General features: G+C 41.2%; 1 protein-coding gene across 5 annotated transcripts in view; it reads left to right on the forward strand.

Moving 5' to 3' along the window:
* Positions 1-25,738, forward strand: part of DIS3L2 (DIS3 like 3'-5' exoribonuclease 2) — a 526,830-nt gene that overhangs the window by 403,105 nt on the left and 97,987 nt on the right. For all 5 annotated transcript variants that reach the window (XR_013173119.1, XM_077155428.1, XM_077155431.1 and 2 more), the window contains exons 11-12: positions 536-648; positions 17,229-17,336. Coding sequence is in view for 4 of the 5 variants with exons in the window: in XM_077155428.1 (XP_077011543.1) it covers positions 536-648; positions 17,229-17,336 (221 nt within the window). In the remaining variant the exon portion in view is untranslated. The remainder of the gene's footprint in view (positions 1-535; positions 649-17,228; positions 17,337-25,738) is intronic.

Consider the following 25,738-nt stretch of genomic DNA (forward strand, 5'->3'; position numbering starts at 1 on the left):
GCAAATGGTGTGAAGTCAGGAAAGGACATGACCAACAGGCTAAGGGTGACATCATCGGACCATGTTGAGAAAGTTCACTAGCAGCACAAGGGAAGGTAGGTAAGAGGGGCAGAGGTGAGGTGGGGAGGCCAGGTGTGGGACTGACTAAGGACCTTGGCTTGTGGGAATGGGCAAGAAGGGCAAACCTTTCAAAGGCAGAGTCTGAGGAAATCAGTCTGTCCCGGACTGATTTCCTCATCATAAATGAGCCATGTCTTCCTTGTAGGGCTACTGATGTGCACTCAAAGATAAGAACCCTTTAGAAATGGGAGAAATCTTGTAAAAATGGTTAATTTTGTTTATTCGGGATTTAAATCCTATGCTCTTGGGTGGACAATGAAGAAAATAACAATTGTACAAGTCGCAGGAATAGGTAGAATGCCCAGCAAGATGAAACTGTGGGCCCGTGCTCTAGGGCCCCGTTAATGGCATGCATTCCTGGGGGTCTTCCCTTGCCCTTCATACCAGGCCAACAGTCCTTCTTTTGTGTTTGCAGGCAACTTCGAAGTGGGAGTTCACATCGCTGACGTGAGTTACTTTGTCCCTGAGGGATCTGAGCTGGATAAAGTAGCAGCCGAGAGAGCCACAAGCGTATACTTGGTACAGAAGGTAAAGATCAGTCTCCAGTTTAATCCTTGGATTGAAAAATGCACTTCCATTTAGTCCTCTCCCTTTTCTCAAAAAAAAAAAAAGTTGAACAACAATCTTGTCTAAACATCTTTTCTCACTTCTAATGAGGTAAAAATGTGAGAATATCTTTTGGGAAAAAAAGCATCTTCCCTGGGCAAAAGCATGCCCTCTGTTACTGCGTTTTTTCCTGTGGGACACTTCTATGTTAAAGAGAAACCAGACTGAAGGGAGGCCAGAGAGAGACACAGGTGTTCATCTCAGGCCCTCAGACTGGCTCTGCCACGTGCACAGCCAGTGGTCAGCTTCAGAAAGAAGTGAGCAAAGGATAGCTGCTTTCAAACTAATGCTCCAAGGCTAGAGTCAGTGAATATAGCCCACACCAGGTGCCGGTTTTTATAAAGTTTCATGGAAGCAGACCCATACCCGTTTGTTTATGTCTTGTCGTATCTTGTTGGTGACTGCTCTTGCACTACAGTGGTAGACTTGAATAGTGGTGACAGGGACCATATGGCCTGTAGAACCTAAAATATTTACCATCTGGCCCTTTAACAAAAAGTTTGCAGAACCCTGTTCTAAAGGGTAGGGTTAATCTGGTCTTGCCCTGTCCTTTACAAGATAACCTAGTCCAGCCAAAGAAAAGCACAAGCAGATAAGGAGAAGCTCTGGACTCTTCATTCCAGTCCTGTCTCCACCACACACCACAGAGACAGGGGAAAGCGAACAGTCCCTGAATCTGTAGACCTCCCTAGGTTTATCTGTGCTATGAAGGAACTGGACAAATCTCTCAAAACATCTCTTCCAGTCTATGTACCTTTGCCTGGCACATCCATAAAGGTAACCTGAAGAACCCTTGTGTCTAACAGGTATTTATTGAGCACCAATTATCTACCAGGCACTATGCTAAGCCCTGGGGACAGTAGTGGATAAGACCATTGGAGAGTTAATCTACCCCTCCTCCAGGTTTCTTTCTCCTCCTTCTAACAGCCTTTGTTCATCTGCTCATTTGATGCCTCTTACTTCTTTGGTTATATCTTGACTTGTACTTCCTGTCAACTTCCCTGAATTCAGCAGTCCAGTTTTAGATTACTGCCTCTACTAGCCTGAACCTTCCCTCATCTCAACCTGCATGCTCTAGGATGGACTGCTGGTGTTTGCTCATTGACTACATTCAGGTGAGAGGTATTTCCCCACCCCACTCCCACACATACCATGACATTTTGGGAACTGGATACCCTTTTTCTGGTTCCGATCTCTCAGCAAGAGGAGACCAATCCAAGGGCCAAATCTACTACATTCTTAAAACTTCCCAGTGTCACCACCCAGGGAAAAGGGACAGCTTCCCAGTTTGCCTCTACTGCCTAATCTTGTTGGCAGCTCCCCATGGCAGCCTGCATGCCCACACAACTGGCAGAAGGGCAAGCCAGGCTCTAAGCTCTGCCCTCCAAAGCAGCATGTCCTGGTAGGACATTGTGCTTCCAGCTCCTGCCTCTCTTAACTCCTAGAGAAATTCACCCTGCTGCCTGCTCCAGATGGAGCTGTTTAGTAGGGTGCCAAGCTATAGGTCTGAGAAAACCATCAGCACAGAGGCCCTGGAGAGACAATTCCATTAACCCCAACGTATAAGAACCTGTAGATCTTGGTACCAGCACTGAGCCACATCTGCAGGACCAGCGGCCCCCCTCTCTTAGTTGTGACCTCTATTGATCCCCCACTCCTTTTAAAACAAGTGATTGAGAAACTAATACTTCTAGCCTCCTGAACCCCTACTCCCTGCTGTTCCCCAGAATGGAATGGCTCTCATGTAGACGTGCTATGTCTAGACTGAAGCAGGGCTGGCCACTTAGGGTCCACATCTCCTCCCACTCTGGAGATGCCAAGACTCCTAGGGTCCAGTGAACCCACCCTGCTCTTAACATGCCTGGGCCCTGGCCATGAAGAACAATAAGTCTCACCCTGGCAATACTAAAGCGGTGGTGGATCTTCATAAGAACCCCCATTCTCCTGGATTCCATTTTCCCAGTTAGTGGTCCGGAAACTGTCATTAACTATTGTCATGTCAGTTCTGACTTCAGGATGGTCCTGTATCGCCTCCACCATACCCACCACCTCCCTATCACATAGAGGCAGAGGTGCTGTGCCCATATTCCAAATGCATAATCAGTCTGGGGCCCCAGTTTCATAAGGTTGTCCAACTATTGTAGTATACTATCTTTTCAAACCTGAAACCAGAGCTCCCTAAGTAGGCATCAGCTTGTTTCAGGGTTTCTTCACCTCTTCCTCTTTCTTCTAAAGCCTACTTCTGCCAAGACTATCACAACTTCAAAGTGGCCATCATCTGAGGTTCCCACCAACTCCCACAGACCTGAGACCCTCTGGATCCTTGCTCTGATACACAGGATTAGGACTCTTCCACCTCAGCCATACCTGGCAGCAAGTGTGCCATGTGGAAGATGGACTTCCAGATGTACCTCAGCCAGGTCAAATAAACCATAATGCCATTTGGCCTTTGAGTTCCCAGCCATCTGCTACCAATAAAAGCACGGGCTGCCTGCTTAACAGAAAGGTAGTCACACAACTGAATGTCATCATTCATTTCCCCAGCCTAGCCTTGGACAGATCTCCAGTACTCTCCCACCTCATACACACATGGTCCTGAACCACTCATAACCACAGTTTTCATGCCAACCCCAAGAAGAGTGTTGGAGAGACCTTGGGCTTCTGTTTCTAGCAAAGTGCCTACATGATGCCCACAGATGTGTCAGCAGCTCTGGAACAGAAGTCCTCCAGGACAATCCAAAATTTCCAAGGATTTCTGGGTTTTACCAAGTGTTGCCAACAACTTATCTTATGTTTCCAACCTGCCACCCTAATAATTAACCTCTCAAAAGGGCAGGGACTCCTTTAGGCCTTCATCTCAGCCATGTCTTTCACAGGGATAAAGATCCTATTACCTGTGACCCAAGCTTGGCCCCCCTCATCTAGCCCAGCCCAACAATTGATGACAGTGTCTTCAACCCCATAGGTAGTGGTCACCCTGTCTGGCCCCCTCTGCTCCCACTTCCAAGATGGACTCTCCTATACCAGATGGGTACCAAAGCTGTCATCTGCCATGACTGCCTTCAATATAGGGAGGCCCTTCATAGGGGGACCTAGCCCCTCCTCTTCCCTGCCCCAGGCCAGTGCTCTCTGGGTCACTAAAACGTAGAACATTTGAACCAAATCCCAGAATTTCATCTGCTTCAGGAGAATAAGACAACTGGTTTCTTCAGGGGTTCAGCTTTGCTTATCATTTACACTTCTGAGTGATCAGAACTACCATGTGGGTGCTTTCTGCCATCCGAGAAATATGAATACTATTGAGATGGGGTTGTGGAATGGAATTGATTAGAATTGTAAAATTCTGAGTTAGCAATTATGATCATCCAAAAACAGTTACAATTAACAGAATGTGCCACCTCTGCCCAGTGATGTCTAAGAGATCCAGACCCTTCTGAGGCTACTCAGTGAGAATATTTAGGTGTATCCTCATCTGTACAGGGATGTTCCATGCCAAAAATTTTGCCTGAGTCAGTCCAACCATCTCCCTCTGTGACCTGTTCAAACCTAAATGCAGTATTTAAGAATTTATCTTTGACCCCCATCCCTCAAAATGTCTATTACATCTGGGCCCAAGCATGGTTTAAGGTAATGCAGCACAAACTACTCATGACCTACAAATGTCTCAACACCAACACACTAGACTTGCTCTCTGACCTCAACTCCCTTGGCTGTAAACTCCCAGGGCCATCCCCATTTCATGGCTTTCAGTATGAATGGCCCCCCAGGAGCACAACTCCATAGTGCTGGCCCTCAGTTTGTGTTTGTATCTTTGGAGTACCTGATCAACACTTGTTAATTTCATATCTACCTCACCTTCACTCATAGCCAGATAGGTTCTATCAACCTGGTACTGAAAGAATTATCTTTGATACTCATCTACTAGCAATATTCTTTGTCCACAGTTTTCTTCATTCCTTTATCTAGATAAAGCTATTCATAGTAACTAGCTTCAGCTTCTGGGATTCTCTCAATATGAGGAAGCCAGTTAATACCTGAATTACCATGAATTATCTAGAAGAGCCTTGGGTTTTCTAGCAGGCCGAGAGTAATGAGGAATATACCCATCAACCCTGGGTCTCACAAAGGACATCCACATGAAGATGCTATTTGACTCTCTTCTCAATACCTGCACACTCTCTACTAGTACCAAGAGCTAGAGGACCAAAACTCTGGACATTTGAAAGTGCCAAAGGTCATTGGCTTCATGGTCCTCCAACTTCACCACCCGTCAGTGGATGGCTGCCAGCTCGTCTGCTCCTCCACACTGCAGTCAGCTTACCAAGACCTGCCTGGACAGCCTGAGACAGGGACCCCATGTATGTTCTAGTTTGGGACTTCTTGCAATGTGTTGGCCTTTCCTTTGTTGGGAAAGGTGTAAGAAAGACCCACCTTTCACCTCAGAAATGTGCAGAACCTGCCAGAATGGTTAAAATAAGAGACAAAATACCAAAGATCCCTGAGGATGTAGAGTAATGGGAATACTCACTGCTGGGGGAGAGGTAAATTGGTACAGCCTCTCTGAAATACTGTCTGTATCTTTTAAAGCTTCTGACTCAGCAGTCCTACTTCTAGGTATATGCCAAACAGAAATGTATACAGTTGTTACAAAAAGAATATACAGCTGGGTCATTGCAGAACTATTCAAAATAGCCAAAAAACTAGAAACTATCCAATATTCATCGACAACTGTAGAATGAATGAATAAATAAATTGTGGTATCTTCACACAGAGGAATGTTATGCAATAAAAGAATGAACACAAATAAAAAAAAAAAATGAACACAAACAATGGGGAAAGAAACCAGATCCAAGAGTACATGCTGTATGATTCCATTTCTATAAAGTTCAAAAACAGGCAGAGCTAATATATTCTATTAGAAGTCAGAATTGTCATTACCCTTGGGAGACAGAGGGTCCAAGGGGTGGGATGGGGAGGTCTTCTAATGGTTCTTGATCTAGGTGCTGATTACACAAGCACTCCATTTATGAAAAGGCATGGAGCTTTTCATGTATGACTTCTGCACTTGTCAATATGGATGAGGGACTCAGGTTGGAGGCATCCAATCCACATTCCTGCTGTTGACCAAACCCAAGGCCTCTTAGAGACATTAAAATTCCTTTTATTTACAAAACTATAGTGTTATGATAGAGAAATGAGAGCAACAATCTCTCAAACTTTAGAGGCCATATCAAGTGAATAAATGTGAAATGTTCTTTGCATGTAGAAAAGTTTAACTCTGCCCTTCAGGTTCAAATAGGTAAGAATTTTAGACACAGTTAAGAGGTTCTTCCTCTAAACAGGTGGCTTTGTCTTGTCCAGATGCTCCATTCTTTGAACCAAGAATTATGTTTCAAAATAAGAAAATGGAAAAATAAAATTGGATTAAATAGCTAAGCGTGTTTCCTTTTCTGTTCCTTTAGATTTTGTGGTTGTTCTGATTGTAGAAGTTCTCTTTGGGGCTGGAGAGTTGAGACTCTAATTCCCAACTCTGAAAGTGGGGAGCTGGTGGAGAAAGGGGTCCCGTGCCCCCTGTTGCCTCACTCCGAGCTGCAGCGAGTTCGCTGCCCTGCACCACCTTCCGCTTGGCAGGAGCAAGCTCCGGCCTGCAACCTTGGACAGCAGCAACTCTGCCTTCTGAGTCCTTTGAACCACTGCTCTGATCTTTCTTCCTCCTCCTTTTTGTTTCTTGAAGGACTGTGTCCAGGAACTTTTCTGCTGTTTTCACTTTACTTTGCCTATAAAGGTCTTTCTTAAGAGCTGGATGAGCTGCTTTTTCCTCCTCCAGATTCTCTGCTTTCTCATTTGGCTGAATCAATTCTCCCAACCTCATCCAATGGGGGAGGGAGTGTAGGAGTTGGGGGAAGGGACAGGGCATCTGTAGTGAAATGTGACGCTGATTTTTTTCATTCAGGGGTTACTGACATATAAGTAACTGATGTCAGAATTACAGTCTGAACTTGATTTAGGGAATCGTCCCATTGATTAGGACAGTGTACAGGGAACCAGATCTCAGGGCCCACATACCATCTTACTGTCTTTTAAACAAAAATCTTTTTGTCAGGTCTTTGCTCACAGTAGTAACTATTTGGTTATTCTTGTTAACGAGAGAAGAGATAAATTGAAATAGTATCTATTTAAATCCCATGGGAAAAAACACTGTTCTTGTGACAAAAGATGATTCTGTTAGAACGGTGGACAGCTGCCTACCTGAATTTAAGCCTGACCTTCTCAGAAGGACATTGCGTCTGTCCAGTTCATTTCTCTCTACCACCATCTGTGGGAGGGAAATACAATGCAATCACATATTTTTAAAGGTTATTTTTACGTTTATTTTTTAAAATAAGTGAATTACATTTTTAAAGTAAAAGAAAACCTAAACAGTTGAAACCTAAACCTAAATTTTCTGCTTCTTGGCCCAAGCACTCATGTTATTTTAGGTGTGAAACAGCTCAAATGAAAGCTCACCCATAAATCTCTACAATATTTTATTGGTACTCCTTTATAATAGAGATCAAAGATTGGGATTGGAAGCTTGTCTTCATGTGGAATCCAGCAAGTTTTAAGATGTTCCTTTCTGACACCAGCAGGTTGTCTAAGTGTTGATGTTTTGTTAATGTCAAACTGTGTAGCAAAGAGTTGATCAAGTTCTGAATTCATGGGAGTGTTGATATGAAAAAGAAAACTCTGAAGACAGAAATGTTGGCCGGCAAATGAATCATCTATTTCCTTAAGTTGTTATTTCAGTCTCTGAATGGGGAGCTAGCTGAGTCTTCCTTACTGTTAAATCCTCGAAGGCCTTGGGAAAAAAGGAGAAAACCTCACCAAGTTGTCAGGTTCCAGATAAGGGACCAGACTGGCAGATGGGCACTGAGAATGACGGGGGCTTTGAGTGGTGAGCCAGCCAGGCCCTGGCCCAAAAGGGGCAGGAGTGGCCTCTGTAGCCCCCTCCTGACAGTGGAGAACCCCCTGTAGGTTGTTGATACTTGGTCCCTTTGAGCTGTCATAGCCCTCATGTCACTGCTGGTCCTTCCACTTGCTTCTTCCTCTTAGATGATTGATTCTTTCCCTCTGCGGCCCTTTCTGTTGGTCACAGGGCTGTCCTGGCTAACCTGCTGCTGAACTTGGCCTGCCTGCTTGCTGTGGCTTTAGCAGATGTTTCTGCTCTCTGAGACTAATATAAGATTTTATAGTCTTGTTGGTACCCCCACCCAGCTGCCTTGGGCAGTGGTATATTTACCTAAATGATCAATTTCTCTCAATTCTCCCAAGCATAGTCCAGAATGCTTAGAAAGTTAGTGTCCTATCATCATCCCCCTTTTTCCATGGCCAGCTTTCAAGTTCTGCCCTGACTCTACTTTCATCCTGGCCCTGAAACTTGGCTTAGCACCTTTCAAGCCCCCTTTCCTTTTCTGCTGTCTTGTCTGTCTTCATTTAGGCAGCATTTAATGAGCACCACCAGTTGTGCACCAGACACTGTACCAAGTGTCAAAGATGTAAAGATGAGAGGGGTTGGCCCTGGGGAAATAAGAGGAGGCAATCATGTAACAACCAACCACAGAGTACCCCCTGAGGTGAGAAAGTAGTATGCAGGAGAGAGAAATTGTGTTTACCTGGGTTGATGGTAGGAGCAGAGCTTCTGAAAGGGTGAAAAGGGCTTCACAAAGCGATTATGTTTTACTAGTGTTTCAGAATTTGAGTGGAAAATTTCTAGGCAGACAAAAAGTGGGTGTGGAAGGCATTCTGGGCAGAGGCAACAGTGTATATACAGATGAGAAGACTAGGAAGAACATAGCACATTCAAGGAGTGGTATGTAGTTTGGACTTGCCGGAGTAAATGGTGCAGGGACAGCCAAGAGATGAGGTTTCAGAGATAGTCTGGAATGACAGACTTAAATCTCGAGGGCAAGTAGGAAAATCATGTGGTCTTCTTTGGTTAAGATAGAAAATCACCTTAGCATCCGTCTAGCTACAGGATAGTGATGTAAGAAATAGGGGGGAAAAAAGAAATAGGGAAATTGTCATCAGTGCCAGAGTCCTTTCCCCACAAGACATGGCCCCTTTAGGAAGCTAACTGAGTCTAGTTAATGGAGTATCCCCCACTAACCCAAAGCAGACATCTTTACTCACAAAATCTTAGGGGAGTCCCCCAACATTACAGTTTCTAACTGAACCCCAGGACTAACCACTTGGGCAATAGATATCTTCAGCCTAGTGTCAAAATGGGCATCCTGAACAAGAAGCATGTCATAGTCACCCCCAAATTGTAGTCCCCTCCCAATTCTGGCAATCCACATCACATGACAAGGACCAGGGAAAAGCGAAGGGTAGAGAAGTGGAAGAAGTTAACTTCTACTATTATCTTTGGCATGTCCTTGGAGATGGAGTCCTGCGGGCTCCCTGCCAGCTTCTGTTTGGTGGTCTAGACCACCTAGGACCCTCGGCCCCTGAAGGATCCATCTTCAGCAGCAGGACAAGCAAAAAATCAGGATTGCCTGAATTCAATTTTGGAAAAGTGAAGGCTATGTGTCTTGTTATTAATGGGATTGCAGATTATCATCAGGTGGAGTTTAGTAAATAAGAAAATGCAGAAGTCTGGAAAATAATAAGGAAATCTTATCCAGAATAATTTTGACCCCAGAACTCTGTCACTTAAGTAGACACAGTGGCTTAGGGGACTATCAGAATATGTTCCAAGAGGAGCACATGTCACACGTGAATAGTGGAAGATGCATAGGAAAAGGCTCATTCAAGAGAGATTTCAAATGTGAACCTGCAAGACCCAGTACCTGAAAATAGCAGGGAGAGGAGAGTGGAGGAGTCGTGAGGAAACACCCAATTGTGTTTTGAGGGAGGTTTGTGTGTGTGTACATGTGGGAATTTTTTTTAGGAGGGTGGGATTTCAGGATTTTTTGTTTGTGTTTGTTTGCTTGCTTATTGAACTGGGTATAGGCTATATTAACAGAGGAGCAGATACAGGGAAGAAAATGCCGAACTTTGCTTTCTACATGCAGAGTTTGAAGTGTCTGCGGAATGTCCAGATCAGAGTGTCCACAGCAGAACAAGATGGAGGGATCTGGAATTACCAGCAAGGGTGGGGCTTGTAATACAGACATGGAGGGGATTCATGTGTCAGTGGTAGAGAAACCAGGAATGAAGACTTTTGGGAGAAGGTACAATGAGAAGAAGGGGAAGCAAAGGTTGGGAACTGGAGGAGCACCAGCGCTGAAGGTGCTGGTGGAGGAAAGGAGTCCAGTAAGGACCAGTACTGAGCAGTCTGAGTGTCCACTAGTCTGTAGTTCAAAAAATATATACAACTCTAATCTGTAATATTTTATCTTACATATGCATTCACAGGGAAAAAAAAAGATTTTAAACCAACTGTTTGTTTGCTAATGCTGCCAGAATGTAATATACCAGTAATAGGTTGGGGTTTTTTTTTTTTTTTTATGGGCAGGCACTGGGAATCCATCCCGCATCTCCAGCATGGCAGGTGAGAATTCTGCCACTGAGCCACCCTCGCACCACCCAACAGGTTGGCTTTTATAAAGGGGGTTTATTAAATTACAAGTTTACAGGTCTATGGCCATAAAAAAATGTCCAAACCAAGGCATCCAGAGAAAGGTGACTTGACTCAAGAAAGGCTGATGGCATCCAGAACACTTTTCTCAGCTGGGAAGACACATGGCTGGCATCTGCTGGTCCTTTGGCTTCTGGTTTCAAACAGGTTCCCCAGGGGCATTTTCTTTCTGCATCTATAAACTTTGCAGCTCTGAGCTTTTTCCGAAATGGTTCCCTCCTGAAGGACTCCAGTAAAAGGATTGAGACTCATCTTGAATGTGTAGAGACACATCTCCATGGAAACCACCTAATCAAAAGGCCCCACCCACAATTGGGTGGGTCATATGTCCATGGAAACAAATTAATCAGAAAGATCCCACCCAAACAATAGGCCTGCCCCCCACAAGATTGGATTAAGATTTAAAGGATATGGCTATTCTGGGGTATAAAACAGCTTCAAACCAGCACACCATCATATTAACATTGTTTAGTCTAAGGGATAGAGCTTCAAAATTGAAACATTTTTATGTTTTTATATGGTATCACCTAAAATTTCTACAACAAATATGGAATTTTTATATTTAAAAAATGTTATATTGGACTGAGAAGTGAAACAAAAGAGAGAATGAAAATAGGAAGTGTAAAGTGTTCTTAGAAGCTCATATGAAAATGGAGTGGAGGTTCTGGAGAGAGAGGTCTTGATTGGAAAAGGTCTTGGTTGGGTTGGTGGGTTGGAGGAAGAGATGTTCACTGTTGTTAAAAATGGGAGGCTCCGAACTTGTGTTTATGATCTAAGGGGAAGGGCCAGGAGAATGGGTAGAATTGAGAAGGTCTTGACAGGGAAGGGGTATGGATCAAAAGTACAGATGGAGGACTAGGCTTTGGACAGAAAGCACACTCAGAGGTAGCGGGCGACTGAGGGACACATGTCGGGTTAGTGGGTAGTGGATGTGAAGAAATGAACTAGGAGGGACATTCGGGAGGGCTTGAGTCCGATGATATTAGTTTTCTCTGTGAAAAAGAGCTAGCTGAGGTTTTCTGCTGAGAATAGAGAAGGCATTTGGGTACTTTTGAGGAGAGTAATAGAATTTTGGATTTGCTTCTGAAGGAACTAACCAAAGACAAGCAAAAGGATTGCCAGCCTTCACTGAAGTAACAGCTAAGACTGCTTTAGTGATGCACCTCCACAGGGTCCAGCAATTTCCTCCATCCCTGCTCAACTCTGAATTATAGAAGCATTGACAGTGGGGTTTATAGAGCTGGGCAATAAAAGTGAGGGAGTTTGAGAACTTTGAAAGAATTATCCTTGTGGTCCATACTGGATAGTGAAGCAAATAAGGACAAGGCAGGACAAGAGAGGGAAAAAAAATCAAGGGGTCAGGGAATACATAAGCATTTGCACAGTGCTAATGAGAACCAGGAGTTTCTCAGCTCCGGGTGAGATCTTTCCTCTGTCTTCTCCAGTTATACATGTGTTCTGCACTTATCACCCCTGGCTCCGAGTCCCTCCAGGTGCCAGGACAGGTCGCACCTAGCCACAGTATGTGTGGGACTGCCAAGCCGCTATCTAGGTGGGTCTCTCCCTGAAATAATAGCCCTTATTTTTAAGGAAGCAGCTTGCCGGGAGTGGCCACAGGGTCCTCAGAAAGCACATTTGCATTGACCCTGGCAGAACTCTGGCAGGATTTGAGAGGCCATGACTGGCCAAACCGCAAGTGTGATTCTAATATTTTAATCCTTTTTTCTTTGAAAGGTAAATAGTCATCTATTTACAAAAATATATGGACATAGAACTGTTCTTTTTTGAAATGCGTCTGAATTCTGCCTCCGGAGCTGGTAAAAGTTTATTAAAAGGAATGCCCTTTAAAGAAGAAATTTTTAATTATACTACCTGAAAAGTTCTAATATTTTGCTGCTTCATATTATGTTGCCGTGTGAATGAGTAAGCTATAGGATACCAAGCAATTTTTATAACCTGAGCAACCACTATATGCACTAATAATGTTTAAAGGGGAATAGCTAAGATAGTCTATCTTAAACTTACACTATTAGCCTATGAAATTTTTATGTAAAGATATTTAAATAGAAGTCCCCCGTACTATTTCATAAAATCATTTAGGTGATGCAGGAAACTGTAAACATTGGGGAAGTAGGTGATTCATTTCCTGGGTGAAAGTCAGTCATTTGTTCGCAAATTTGAAGTGCCTGCTGTGTGTCAGATGCTGGATAGACAGACAGGAACAAGACCTAGTCCTTGTTCCTGAGGACTGTAGTCTAGGTGAAGGGGAGAGACACATATAGAAGCAATTAAGATAGAGGCTGGCAAGTTCTGTAGGGTGAGGAGAGGAGAGAGTGAGTGGCTGGCTCTCTTTAGGACTGCCTCAAATCTTTTTTGAAAGAAAAGGAGAAGTATACAAAATATAGCACAGATTCCACCTAGGGGGATCCAGATAAGCCTTTTAGAGATGGTAATGAGCTAAATCTTAAAAGAGTGTGCAAAAGTTTGCCAGATGCAAAAAAGTCCAGCAAGAGGGAACACCATGTGCAAAAGCTGGGGCAATGAGCAGGCCCAGAAAGAGAAGGCCAGGGTGGCTGGAGTTTGCAATGCACTGAGGGGCCGTAGGGCATAAGGCTGAAGAAGACGGCTGAGCGCATCTCTGAAGGACCTCGTATACCGTGGCATGACTAGTGAGATGGCTTTTTATTTTTGCATGGGCAGGCACCGGGAATCGAACCCGGGTCTCCGGCATGGCAGGCGAGAACTCTACCTACTGAGCCACCATGGCCTGCCCGAGATGGCTTTTATTAGGCATCTTCAATGTTGTTTTACTAATAAGAAAAGCAAGATTTAGACAATTATAATAATTTGCCCAGATTGTACAGAAAGGGTAGAGCCAGGATGAGACTCAAGCTGATCTGACTTCAAAACCCATGCTGTTTTTCCTATACCATGCTGCTGGTGGGTCAGGACTCACTCTATCGGTAATGGTCTTTAAACCATTATTTAGACAGTATTTTTTAATTGGTGGAAGCCTTTTTGTAAACAAAATCTTACCCCAGACCCAAAAATATAAAAGCAAATTGGGCTGTATTTTCATGACCGTAAGTGTATTTAATATTTAAATTTATAACATTTACTTTTAAAATCAATTAATGAAAACAATAACTTAAAAAGAAAACTATTTTGGAATAATTTTAGATTTACAGAAAAAGGTACAGATAGTATAGAGATGTCCCATACACCCATGCCCAGTGTCCCCATGGTTAATATCATACATTACCATGGTATATTTTTCACAACTAAGAAACTGACATTGGTACGTTTCTATTAACTAATTTGGGTTTTACCAGTTTTTCCATTAATGTCTTCTGTGCCAGTTTGAAAGGATGTATGGATCCTAGAAAAGCCATATTTTAACCAAAATTCCATGTTGTAATGAGAGAATAATCCTTATTCAATACTGTATGTTTGAATCTGTAATTAGATCATCTCCCTGGAGATGTATCCCAATCAAGAGCGGTTGTTAAACTGGATTGGGGGAGATATGTCTCCACCTATTTGGGTGGGTCTTGATTGGTTTACTGGAGGCCTATAAGAGAGGAAACATTTTGGAGAATGAAAGATTCAGAGAGAGCAGAGAAGAACGACATAGCCAGGAGAAGCAGAGAGCCCACTAGCCAGTGACCTTTGGAGATGAAGAGGGAAAACGCCTCCCAGGGAGCTTCATGAAATAGGAAGCCAGGGGGGAAAGCTAGCAGAGGATGCTGTGCTCACCATGTGCCCTTCCAGCTGAGGAAGAAACCGTGACTTTGTTCACCATGTGCCTTCTCGGATGCGAGAGAAACCCTGAACTTCATCGGTCTTCTTGAACCAAGGTATCTTTCCCTGGATACCTTTGATTGAACTTTTATATAGACTTGCTTTAATTGGGACGTTATCTCAGCCTTAGAACTGTAAACCAGCAACTTATTAAATTCCCCTTTTTAAAAGCCATTCCATTTCTGGTGTATTGCATTCTGTCAGCTAGCAAACTAGAACAGTCTTCTTTCTATTCCAATCCAGGGCACCACATTGCATTTAGTTGCGATGACTTTTTTTGACAATCACTAAAACATGAACTTAGGAATATCAGATACTCATCTTTGTGATTCCAAGTAAGATACTGCCTTGAACACTTAGAAGAAATATGAACTATCTGTAAAAAAGGTATTGAGCCCTGGATGGATAGAATCATTGCAACAAGCGTGCCAGATGAGCAGCCTGCTATCAAAACACAGTTGGTGTAATAAACTGATAACACAATCAGAGAAGAATCAAGAACACACATCCAACAAATCCAACTTGGTCTTAGACTGAAATGATAGAAATCTTTGTAATTCAATCACGAGACAGTTTATTATTGAAACTTTCTCCATTTTGTACAATATGTCTGTGCTGTTGATTATGAAGATGTATTATTTTGTGAAACACTTGACCCATACAGGAAAATGTTAAATATTTGCATCACATCCTACAGCATTAAATAAGTTAGCAAAAAATATATATAGTATGATCTTAACTGACAGGTACTAAAGCAATAGCAGAAAAATTTCAAAATCATTTGTCTTATAAAAACTGTTGGCAGAAGTTTTCAGATAGTCATTAGGTTTTACATAGGTGTTTAAAAGATATCGCATCCTTCAGAATAATGCCAAATGATGCCATATAATTATGAATTAGTTGCTACTACTGTAAGACACAAGTTCTAGAATTTGCTTTTCTATACCAAAGGTTATTTGCTATACTGAAGCAGGGTGCAGGTATAGACACTTCACATAGAAGAAGCCACTGGAGTTTATTTTGTTTTGTGCTAATAAAGAAAGTTAATTAGCCAATTCTCCTCACATACTGCATAATTGCCCCTCTTGCCTACACTGCCCAGTTATTTAACTCGGGGTCCCAGGTTTACCCCCGCAGAACACACACAGCAGATAGGTCCAGGGTAAATCCATTACACATGTGGGTGTGAACGCTGATGTGTGTCATTTGGGAGTAGGGGCAGATGATAATGTCCACAATCAAGAAAAAATTAGAAGGAGGGCAGCAGGAGGGTCTCCAGGGGGAGACAGCCAAGTAGAAATTCCATGAAGGATTTCTTTTGTCACTCAGGATTCTTTCCTTCGTGGAATCACCCTTTCCCCATTCCATAGTAACCCCATTCAGCCCTTGAGGAGTGACCACAGACTGGAGCCATGTCAGTCAGAGGACTCCGTACCACTGGTCAGGATGGTTGGTTTAAGGATAGACCATGACCCAGGCCAGGGAGCTGTCTCCTCGCTTGCCAGCTAAACATCACATGTCACCAGAACTGGCACTGGCCAAATCCCTTCACTGCTGGAGGGCTGCAGAGATGGACATGGAGCTGAGAGACTGAGAGAGGAGTGGAGACCTTGTTGCCCCAGGATCCACCTACATCTCAAGCCACTAGGAATCCTCTCAGACTTTTCACTTTCACAGATCCATGCATTCCTTTTTTTTTTCAAATTGTCATTTTATATTTTATTTTTCAAAGCACTGTGGGGTTTTTCTTTTTTTTTTATTGAGGTAAAATTCATGTAACATAAAATTACTGACCATTGTAAAGTGTGCAATTCAGTGGCATTTATTACATTCATGAAGTTGTGAAAACATGACTTCCATCTGATCCCAAGGCATTTTCATCACCACCAAAAGAGACACATACCCATTAAGCTGTCACTCCCCCTGCCCCCCGCCCCCCCCCCCCAGTCCCTGGCAACCACTACTTTCTGTTTCTCTGGAGGTACCTCTTCTGGACATTGCATGTAAATGGAATCATACAATATTTTCAAAAAGGAAAAGTGAAATAGAGGACAGATATGAAGGTAGAAGCCAATTCAAAGTGTTTTCAGGAGATCCAGATAGAGATATTTCATGTTTGTAATTTTAGGGAAAACAAGTAATATTCTGCAATAGCTCCAAATCATCATTTGAAAGGAAATTGAAGAGATTTTTTTTAATTAAAGAGGATTTGCCATTGAATCAGTTTATTATAGGATATCAAGATCAGAAAGGGAAAGAAATAATTTAGGGTTTTAAAAATTGCAAATTGGGAGATTAGTTGACCACAGTGTTCACATAGGAACTCCAGATTTATGAACCTTTTGGTGTCATTGTTGTACTGGTATTTTGTTAGAGTATTCTTTTAGTGTTCCAGCATACAATTTGGTAAACTGTGGTATGTTCCATTACTACAACATTGATTTGGCAACAGTTTAATTTTACTTTGATGAAACCCTATCGAGAATTTACACTTAGACCTTGGGTTCTTTTTTTTTTTTTGTAATTGAAAAAGGGAAGAGTATTTTATAGACATTGGATGTTCTTCTTACTATTACACCAAAATTCTATGAGTGACAGTTGTTTTTTTGGTACATGGGCCAAGAATCGAACCCAGGTCTCTTGCATGGCAGGCAAGCATTCTAGCACTGAACTATCCACGCACCCAATAGTTGGACCTTGGGTTCTTAAGTACAATTTGGGTTAAGTATAACTTATAATTTAGCTGGAATGCTTATTTCCAAAAGTATAAATTATTCTTGAGTCTAGAACTTCAGTTTTAATATATGGCAAAACATAGTTATTTTCCATTGTGTGTTTTGCCTTTTGTTACCAGCTCATCCCTTTCCAGTCCTCATTCCCATTTTGCTGTAGAAGATTATGGAAAAGTATAAGATAGTTTGGTCATTCTGCAGAGTCTCTGATACTATGGCATCTCCATCTTCAGCTCACTCTGGAAGCACAAGCTCTTCACCAAAACTCTTCCTTCTGGGCTACTTCTAGCCCTGTGGCCGACTCCTGTAGGTTACAGAAAGGTGCTCATGGGACTGTTCTCTGTTTTCAGGTGGTACCCATGCTTCCCAGGCTGTTGTGCGAGGAGTTGTGCAGCCTCAATCCCATGACTGACAAGTTAACCTTCTCCGTTATCTGGACGCTGACTCCCAAGGGCAAGGTAACAACATACACTATTGTCTGTTTGTGCTGACAGCCATTCCGTGAGGACCTCTTCAGCACTAATGTGTTCCTAGCGCTGTGCTGGTATACCATGATGGTAGAATAAGGGAGATGTCGGGATGTCAACACAGAGAAGGACCCTGCCTCTAAAGAGCTCTCCATCTATCTCACTTCGAAGGCAAAACTTACCCAAAGCAATTCAGACAAGTTACTTGATTCTTTTATGTTATCACGTGAAGGGAGAACTTGTGTTAGCAGGAGTAACTGAGGTGGGGTGGGGGACATAGGGTTTAAACCCTACATAGAGGTAGGGTTTAAATGAAGGTGAATGTGAATTGGCAAAAGCAGGAGGGGCAGCCTAAATTGTCCTTTAGATAGCAGGGCCTATTTGAAGGAGGACTGTTGGGGAAAGGGTGGAGAGTTTGGGTAGGTGGGGTGGAATCAAATAGGAAGAATCTCAAATGCCAGTCACAAATGAATTGTAGGTATTACGGTCTCTCTGAAGTGACATGAGAAAGGTGACGTTTTAAAAAGTTCAGTGCTGCCCCGTTGTGTACTATGACCTAGCAGTCAAGGCACAGGAGATGAAACCACAGACCAGAGAAGAGAAAAACAGCAGCAGATATTTGGCAACTTGTTAAATATAGGGAATACATGAGAAAGATAAATGAAAGATGATCCAGAGAACTAGAAACCCTAAACATCCAAAATCGGGTAGCGGTTAGGTAAATTCTGCTACCTACTCCATGGGCAATGTTAATGCTGTAATATTAAAGAAAAGCTTAAAAAAAAAAAAGAAAGAAAGAAAGAGAAAGATATTTAATTATAAAGAGGTTCCAAGTAAAGGTTAAGTATTGAATACCCACATTTACTTTCATTCCTTCCCAAAACCTCACTAAAACAACAGTAAGGAGATTTTTTTTAAGGCATAAACCCACAAGTACAAAGAGTTTGGGAGAGGAGACAACAGCAACAAAATTTTGGAAGCTGGAAAGTAGATGGATGAGTAGTAACTGACTTAACTGCCCTGCGAAAGCTGAATCCTGAGCCAGCAATAGAGAAAGCCAAGAAACAACCCAATTTACACAGAAGAGCCCTAAAAATACTCAGAAATTGCCAGGTAACTCTGGAAGATAGGAGAGGATTGACTGAAGATGAGGCTAAAATAGTATTTGTTGAAAGTTTATTATAAAAGATTTGCCCTTTCCCTAACTCAGGAGAAGCATCAGAAATGTATTCTCTAGAATAAAGTAGAATCTAAACTACAGTACCCTAAGCACAGCTGATGGCTGGCTCCTTAGGGAAGCTTGAGTGAATTTTTGCCTACTCAATGTTCAAACTCCCAGATTTCTTTACCCAGTCAATCCCAGAATTCCAGTAGCCATGCTTTCCCCTTGAGGCAAGAGATGGGAAATTCTTTCCCATGAGAATTCTGAGTTGTGAAGAATAAAGACTTAAAAAGAATAACCTCAAGGGTTTTCCAACCAAAATCCCAAGTGTTCTCTCTGCAGTAAAACTTACAGACAATAAACTCCACCCACACAATCAGAGCTTCTTAGTATTTTACTAAAAACCAGCTTTTAGTATTTCACTGTCATCCACCACATCTGTAGAAAGCCTCTTTGCTTTCAAAGGAACCAACACAAAACAAAACAAAAAAATAACAATGAAGAGGAAACCCCTGAAATTATATCAAACATTAGGGATTCCCAAGAAAGTAGGCCAACCCCTTGATCTTGAGGCTTGCTCTTATGAAGCTTAGTTCTGTAATGGAGAAGCTAAGCCTACCTTTAGTTATGCCTGAGAAGAGTTACTTCCAGAAAACCTCTTTTGTTGCTCAGAGGTGGTGTCTCTCTCTAATCCCAACTCCTGAAAGGAAAATCATTACCCTCCCCCTATGTGGGACAGCCATCTTCCTGACAACGTGGGACATGACTCCCAGGGGAGAGCCTGGCCCTGGTGGCTAAGAGAATTCAAATAGAATTGAAAGCCTGTTCTGGAGGCTACTCTTACACAAGCTTCATCTAAATATTGATAATTACCACAGTTTGTCAACACCCACCAAAACATTCCTTTTAACTCTAAAGAACACCTGGGGCTCTATCTGAAATTCTACAAAAGTTATCAGGTGCTAAGATGACTTTTCAGAAACTTACCACCTCCAGATGCTTTCCTAGGCTAAATGAGTCCTGAAACCCAGAGGGGTCAGTCTCTCCAGGAACATCACCTAGTTCTGTCCACCTATCCCATACTTTCAACACCCTTTCCAACATGAAAAAGTTAGAAACAGCATAACCCAAATACCCTAAAGATTGCGGGAAGAATCAAAGGAGAAAGAGGAGCTACAACAAAGAAGATAGGATTTAACAAATGAGGATGACAGCTATTAATATGTCTTTTAGTCTCCAGTGTCTTAGAGCACTTAGAAGGAAAAACCTGAAATTGTGAAACTATAGCCCCTACCAAACTCTGAAATCAGTTCTATAACTACTTGTTACAATGTATTTTGAAATTTATTGCTTTTTTGTATATGTTATGTTTCACAATTTAAAAAAGTTGTTTTGAGAACAAAACAGACTATATGGAGAAAAGAAAACTCAGAAAGAAATTTTTTTAGATGATAGAATATACCATGAGATCTAGATTCTTTAAAAAAATAACATTCAGAGAATGAAAACTCCTGGAAATTAAAAACATGATATAAGAAATGAAGAAAACTCAAGATTCTGGTTGAAAAATGAAGCTGAAGAATTTTCCCAGAAAGAGATAGAAAAGATAAGAAAATTAGAGTTTCAGCCAGGAATATCCAATATCTGTTCAATGGATATTTTAGAAATAGAGAACAAAGAAAAGAGGGAAGAATAAATGATCAACAAAATAATTCAAGACAATGTCCTGTTGCTGGAGAATCTGGCTTTCAAGATTTAAAGAGTCAGATGCGCAGCAGCAGTAGAGTCCCATCCCTTCCAAGATACATCATAATAAAGTTTCAGAATACTGGAGACAAAGGTGACATCCTATAAGCTTTTTTTCCATGGGCAGGCACCAGGAAATGAACCAGGTCTCTGGCATGGCAGGTGAGAATTCTGCCAACTGAGCCACTGTTGCACCACCCGACATCCTAAAGGTTTTTAAGAAGGGGGAAAAATAAATGAGTCACATACAATAGATCAAAACTCAGAATAACTTCAGACTCTTACTATATCCCTGAAACTAGATGACAATGACATAAAACTTTCTAATTTATGAAAGACTACGATTTCCGTGCTACCGTCCTATACCCAGCTAAGCTATTAGTAGAATGTGAAGGTAGAAATAGACATTTCAGACATACAAGGTCTGTCAAAAAATTTACCTCTAATGTACCGTTTCTCGGGAAGCTACCAGAGGATATGCTTCACCAAAATGAGGGAGGAAATCAAGAGGAAGACATGGGATCTAGGAAACAAATGATCCACATGGGAAAGAAGTGAAGGAAGTCACCTAGATCAGGGGTTGACAAAATTTTCCAGTAAGGAGTTAGTAAATATTTTTGGTTTTCAAGGCCCTGTGTCTCTGTCGCACTCAACTCTGCGTAGCACAAAAGCATCCATAGGCAATATGTAAATGAATGAGCAGGGCTGAGTTCCAGTAAAACTTAATTTTAAAATGGGCAGTGGGCTGGATTTGGCCCACAGGCCATAATTTGCTGACACCTGACCCAGGTGATGATGAAGAAAGTTCCCAGAATAACAAACAACTCTACCACTGGTATAGAGGACAGGCAATCCAGAATGCAGCGCAAAAAGCTCTAGGAGAGATTTCTCTGATAAAATGGAATAGTTAAAATATTTTATATGTCTGAATTTCTTGAGAGAAGATTTAGACCAGTAGTTCTCAGACTTTTAGGTCTTAGGACCCTTTATGCTCAAAGATTATTAAGGACCTCAAGAGCTTGTTTGTTTTATGTAGATTACCAATATTTACTCTATTAGAGATTAAAACTTTAAAAATTTTAGTAGTTACTTATTTCTATTAAAATGACAGTAATAAACCCACTACATGCGAACATAAATAAAAATTTTGAAAAATATATTTTCTAAAAAAAATTAGAGAAGCTTGTTTTACATTTTTGCAAATCTCTTTAATGTCTGGCTCAGAGAAGGCACTGCTGGATTCTCATATGCACTTCTATATTCAATATATTGGAATAATTTGGTTGAGGTATATGAAGAAAATCTGGCTTTATACATATATGTAGTTGGAAAAGAAAGTAGCTTTTTAATAGCTTTTTCAGATCATTGGTGGATATTCATCTTTCACATTACACCAAAATTTGACAAGTTGTTTCTTAAATATTAGTTGTAATTTGGCATCTAAAATTGTATCAACTGAATTTTTTGTACTTGATTATTTTAAAACCTATTGGTCTGTCTTACACTTTGAATGGATCTTTTACCCATGCATGATTTTGTAATATCATGAACTGGTCATTTAGAAAATACTGACTTCTTATGCTTATCTTCTAAATATGGACACATTTCATTATATATTAAAAAATCACATGTTTTAATAATCACAGTAATACCATCAAGCTCATGAGGCAGGGCAAGTTTTCCAAAATTCTGATTTTGGTGAAAGCACATATTCTTGTCATTGGCAACAAATAATGCCAGTTGTGTTCCTTGGAGTACCAAATCACAAGTCTAAGTAACTAGAGTTTGTTTGTCCTTTGTTCCTTCAGATAAAAATGGTGTTCTGTTTAAAAAGCAGTTCATTCAGCTCACAACAAGAAACAGTTACACCAATGCTTTTTCTTAAGACATCCAATGTATTTCTATCTGCAACATAAATGAAGACAAATACTCAAGGATTGAACCATAATAAAATTAATAACTTTTACTTCTTCATCAAGACCATTCTTAAATGATCCAAGTATTTTGTTTTTACTGAGAGCATGAGGCAATGATATATAAGCACTGCTGGCATCATCGATGTCACTGTGATGCTTCATGCCACGGCAGGAGCAGTTTTACCCACCACTGCTCTGCTCCACCCTGTAGACGTCAATGTGGAAAATGGCCAATACTGACTTAGGATTATTTTGAAAATAGTTTTGACCGCATGGATCCCTGAAAGGGTCTCAGGTACCCCCAGGAGTCCATGGTCTATACTTTAAGAACTGTTCCTTTAGAAAAGTTTGGGGTAGACTATGTAAATAGTAAACAGAAAAATCAAGCAAATTAAAACAAGGCATTATTAATCCCAGTGGAAATAAGAGTTATGTAGGAAAGAAAAGTAACAATAGATATATGACACTTAGTATTTACATAACCATAATAATATATTGATCAAATCCATTCTGATAATTATGATAAAATTCCATTGGGAGAGTGAGGGGCTAAAATGGTTGTATGGGTATGGTTGCAGGTAGAGGGTGTGCATGTGAAAAAAAAATAAATTTTCTTCTTCTATAGTGAGAAGGTTATGAATAATACCTAAAACTGAAAAATCAGCAAGTAGCATTCAGTCGGGTTATATAAAAATAAGGAGGTTACTCCCAAAGTAATCTGTGAAAAGCAGTTACTTATGGAGAGCAGCAGGAGACAAAGGAGGACAGATGGCTGCTGTTTCTTCATAAGAAGCCTTTAGAACTGTTTGATTGTTGGAACCGTGTATACCTTAATTTTTTTTTCATTTTGAAAATTTTCAAACATACATGAAATTAAATAAAATAGTACAATAAATCACCGTCTTCCAGATCCAGCTATTGTCAAGATTTTTTTTCCTTGCTAAAGTATTTTAAAACAAATCACATACCTCATGTTGTTTCACTCATACATAGCTCATTATGCAACACTAAAAGCTTTGGATTTTTTCTTACATAACCACAATTCCATTAGCACACCTGATAATTAATAGCCATGCCTTGGTATTATCTAAAACCTAGTCCATAATTATATTCCCTGATTGTCTCAAATTGATTTGTTTGAATTGGGATCAAAACAAGTTACACACATTACCTTTGGTTTTTCAGCTCTTAAATATCTGATTACAGGAGTTGGGTTTTTTTAGGAGTTAAAAGGCAACCCATGATCTGAAATATGAAGAACGAATTTTAAATACAGTATACCAGCAATCATATTTTGGTTGGGGTAGGAACATGCATAGGGGAAATTAAGACTGTAAAGAGACCAGAAGGAAATAAAACAAATTGCCAGTAGGTGGTTATATTTGGGTAATCAGGCTGAGTCATTTTTTTCTTTTTTGTATTTTCTACAGTGTTTTTTGAAAACATCTATTGCTTTTATATTTTATATGCTTATTTTGTAAAAGTTTAACTGAATAGGAAGTAAAAGCCCATAGAAGAAAACTAACTTGAGTCAACAGAAAAGAACTTTGAATTTGAATTATGCCTGCCAGAGTCAGACCCAAGAAATAAAAAACTGCCCAATCTAAGGAGCTTCTAAAATATAAGTGTCATAAAAGAAACTCTAGAAAGAGGCAATCTCTGAAAATTTAGTTAGCTTTTAGGGTTTCTGCTGGAGACAGTATCTGGTGACCAAGCCTTCTGGCATAAGGATGTTGGAGAGCAGGTGCGAAGTAGGCACAGAGTCCAGGAGGGGATGCTCAACCTCCAGTACAAACCAAGCCAAACAGAAAGTACAAGGATTTGGACTAGTGACAGAGTCATGGGGCAACACCCACTAACCGCACTCCTTGTATTACGGTTATCCAAATTCCCTACACAGACAAAGAAACCAGATAGAAAGTAGACTTGATTGGTTAGTCCTAGGATGTAGTGACAGATAAATCTCTTGTCCATAGTCAAGATGCATGAAATGAGAGGTCAGATTTCAGATTCATGTCCAAGGGGTGGTACTTGTTCAAGGCAGTGGCAAGGAAAGCCTGAGTTAAGCATGGAGGGTCAAAGTTTGGAACCAGATGGGAGTGTCATAGAGCCACAGAAAGCTAAGGAGAGGTGGGTGGACCTGCATCAACAACCCAAATGAGTGAAGAGGAGAGGGTGTGAAGTTTGTGTGGTCAAAGCTCAAGGCTGGGCTTGTAAGTAGTGATGGCTTCTCTACTGTGAGGCCTTGGGCTTGGTTTAAAGAAGCCAGGGCAGGGCCAACAGCATTGTGCCATTACTTCTTAAGATATGGCTGTCAATCTCACCTGGCATTGACTGAGGTAGAAAAAGTTGTGTAGTTTTCCTTAATCCCCTGGAATGCCTTTCTTTCTAAATGGACATAGTCAACCATAGACAGGCTCTTCTAACTTTTTTTAATATACCAACTAGATTTTTTTTTAAACCCCTTCTAGAAGATCTTGAATATATAGGCTTTTATTAAACCTGTGCCCAGATTTTTGGTCAATAAGCTCTATAAGAGTCTACTTGTAGTATATTTCTCATGTAATTGGTTCTGAGAACACTGTTCTCTAATTTAGACATTTTGATTCTATATTGTCACAAGGGGAAACCTACTCAACTTTGTAGGATCCAACTCTGGTACCATGAAATCTGTTCTGATCATATCAGTTCAGTGACTTTATTATCTCCTGAACCCCTCTAGCGCATCTGTCTCATTTGACACTTAAGAATGTAAAATCCTGCAAAACAAAGGCCAGGTCTATATGCCCTACATGCTGTACTCACTTGACAGATCTTTATTTGCATCCCCCCTGTCAAAATGCCAATCTTTTGTTAGACCAAAGGGAGAGATGCTTATTTGGTACAAAGTTTTTATTTTGGGTAGCACATTATCTAATTTAACTTGTATAGCCAGTTTATTTGTCTACCATATTTACATGGAACCTGGAGTAGGGCATGAGATTTTGTTGGTTTAAACAGATTACTGGGATGCTCTGATGTATCTTAGAGTAATTTGGGCAGAGTATTTGCACAGCCCCCTGGAGGAACTGGAGAGACAGGAGAAAATATTCAACTTCCCCATCTGGGGAATTCCTGATATTCTCACAAGCACTGGGGACAACCAAATCAATAGGCTGAGCCCTCCATATTGGGATTCACCCCTATGAAACCTATTCCTGCAAAGGAGAAGCTAATCCTACTTATAATTATGCCTAAGCATCACTCCCAGGGAACCTCTTATGTTGCTCAGATGTGGTCTCTCTCTCTAAGCCAATTCTGCAGGTGAACTTACTGCCCTCCCCGCCATGTGCAACATGACTCCCCAGAGTGTAAATCTCTCTGGCAATGTGGGATAGGACTCCTGGGATGAGCTGAGACCTAGCATCATGGGATTGAGAAAGCCTTCTTGACCAAAAGGGGAAGAGATAAATGAGACAAAATAAAGTTTCAGTGGTTGAGAGATTTCAGAGTCAAGAGGTTGTCCTGGAGATTATTCTTACACATTATATAGATATCCCTTTTTAGTTTATGGTGTATTGGAGTGGCTG

This window comes from Tamandua tetradactyla, chromosome 3 (genome assembly GCF_023851605.1).
Source record: "Tamandua tetradactyla isolate mTamTet1 chromosome 3, mTamTet1.pri, whole genome shotgun sequence".
NCBI classification, from domain to species: Eukaryota; Metazoa; Chordata; class Mammalia; order Pilosa; family Myrmecophagidae; genus Tamandua; species Tamandua tetradactyla.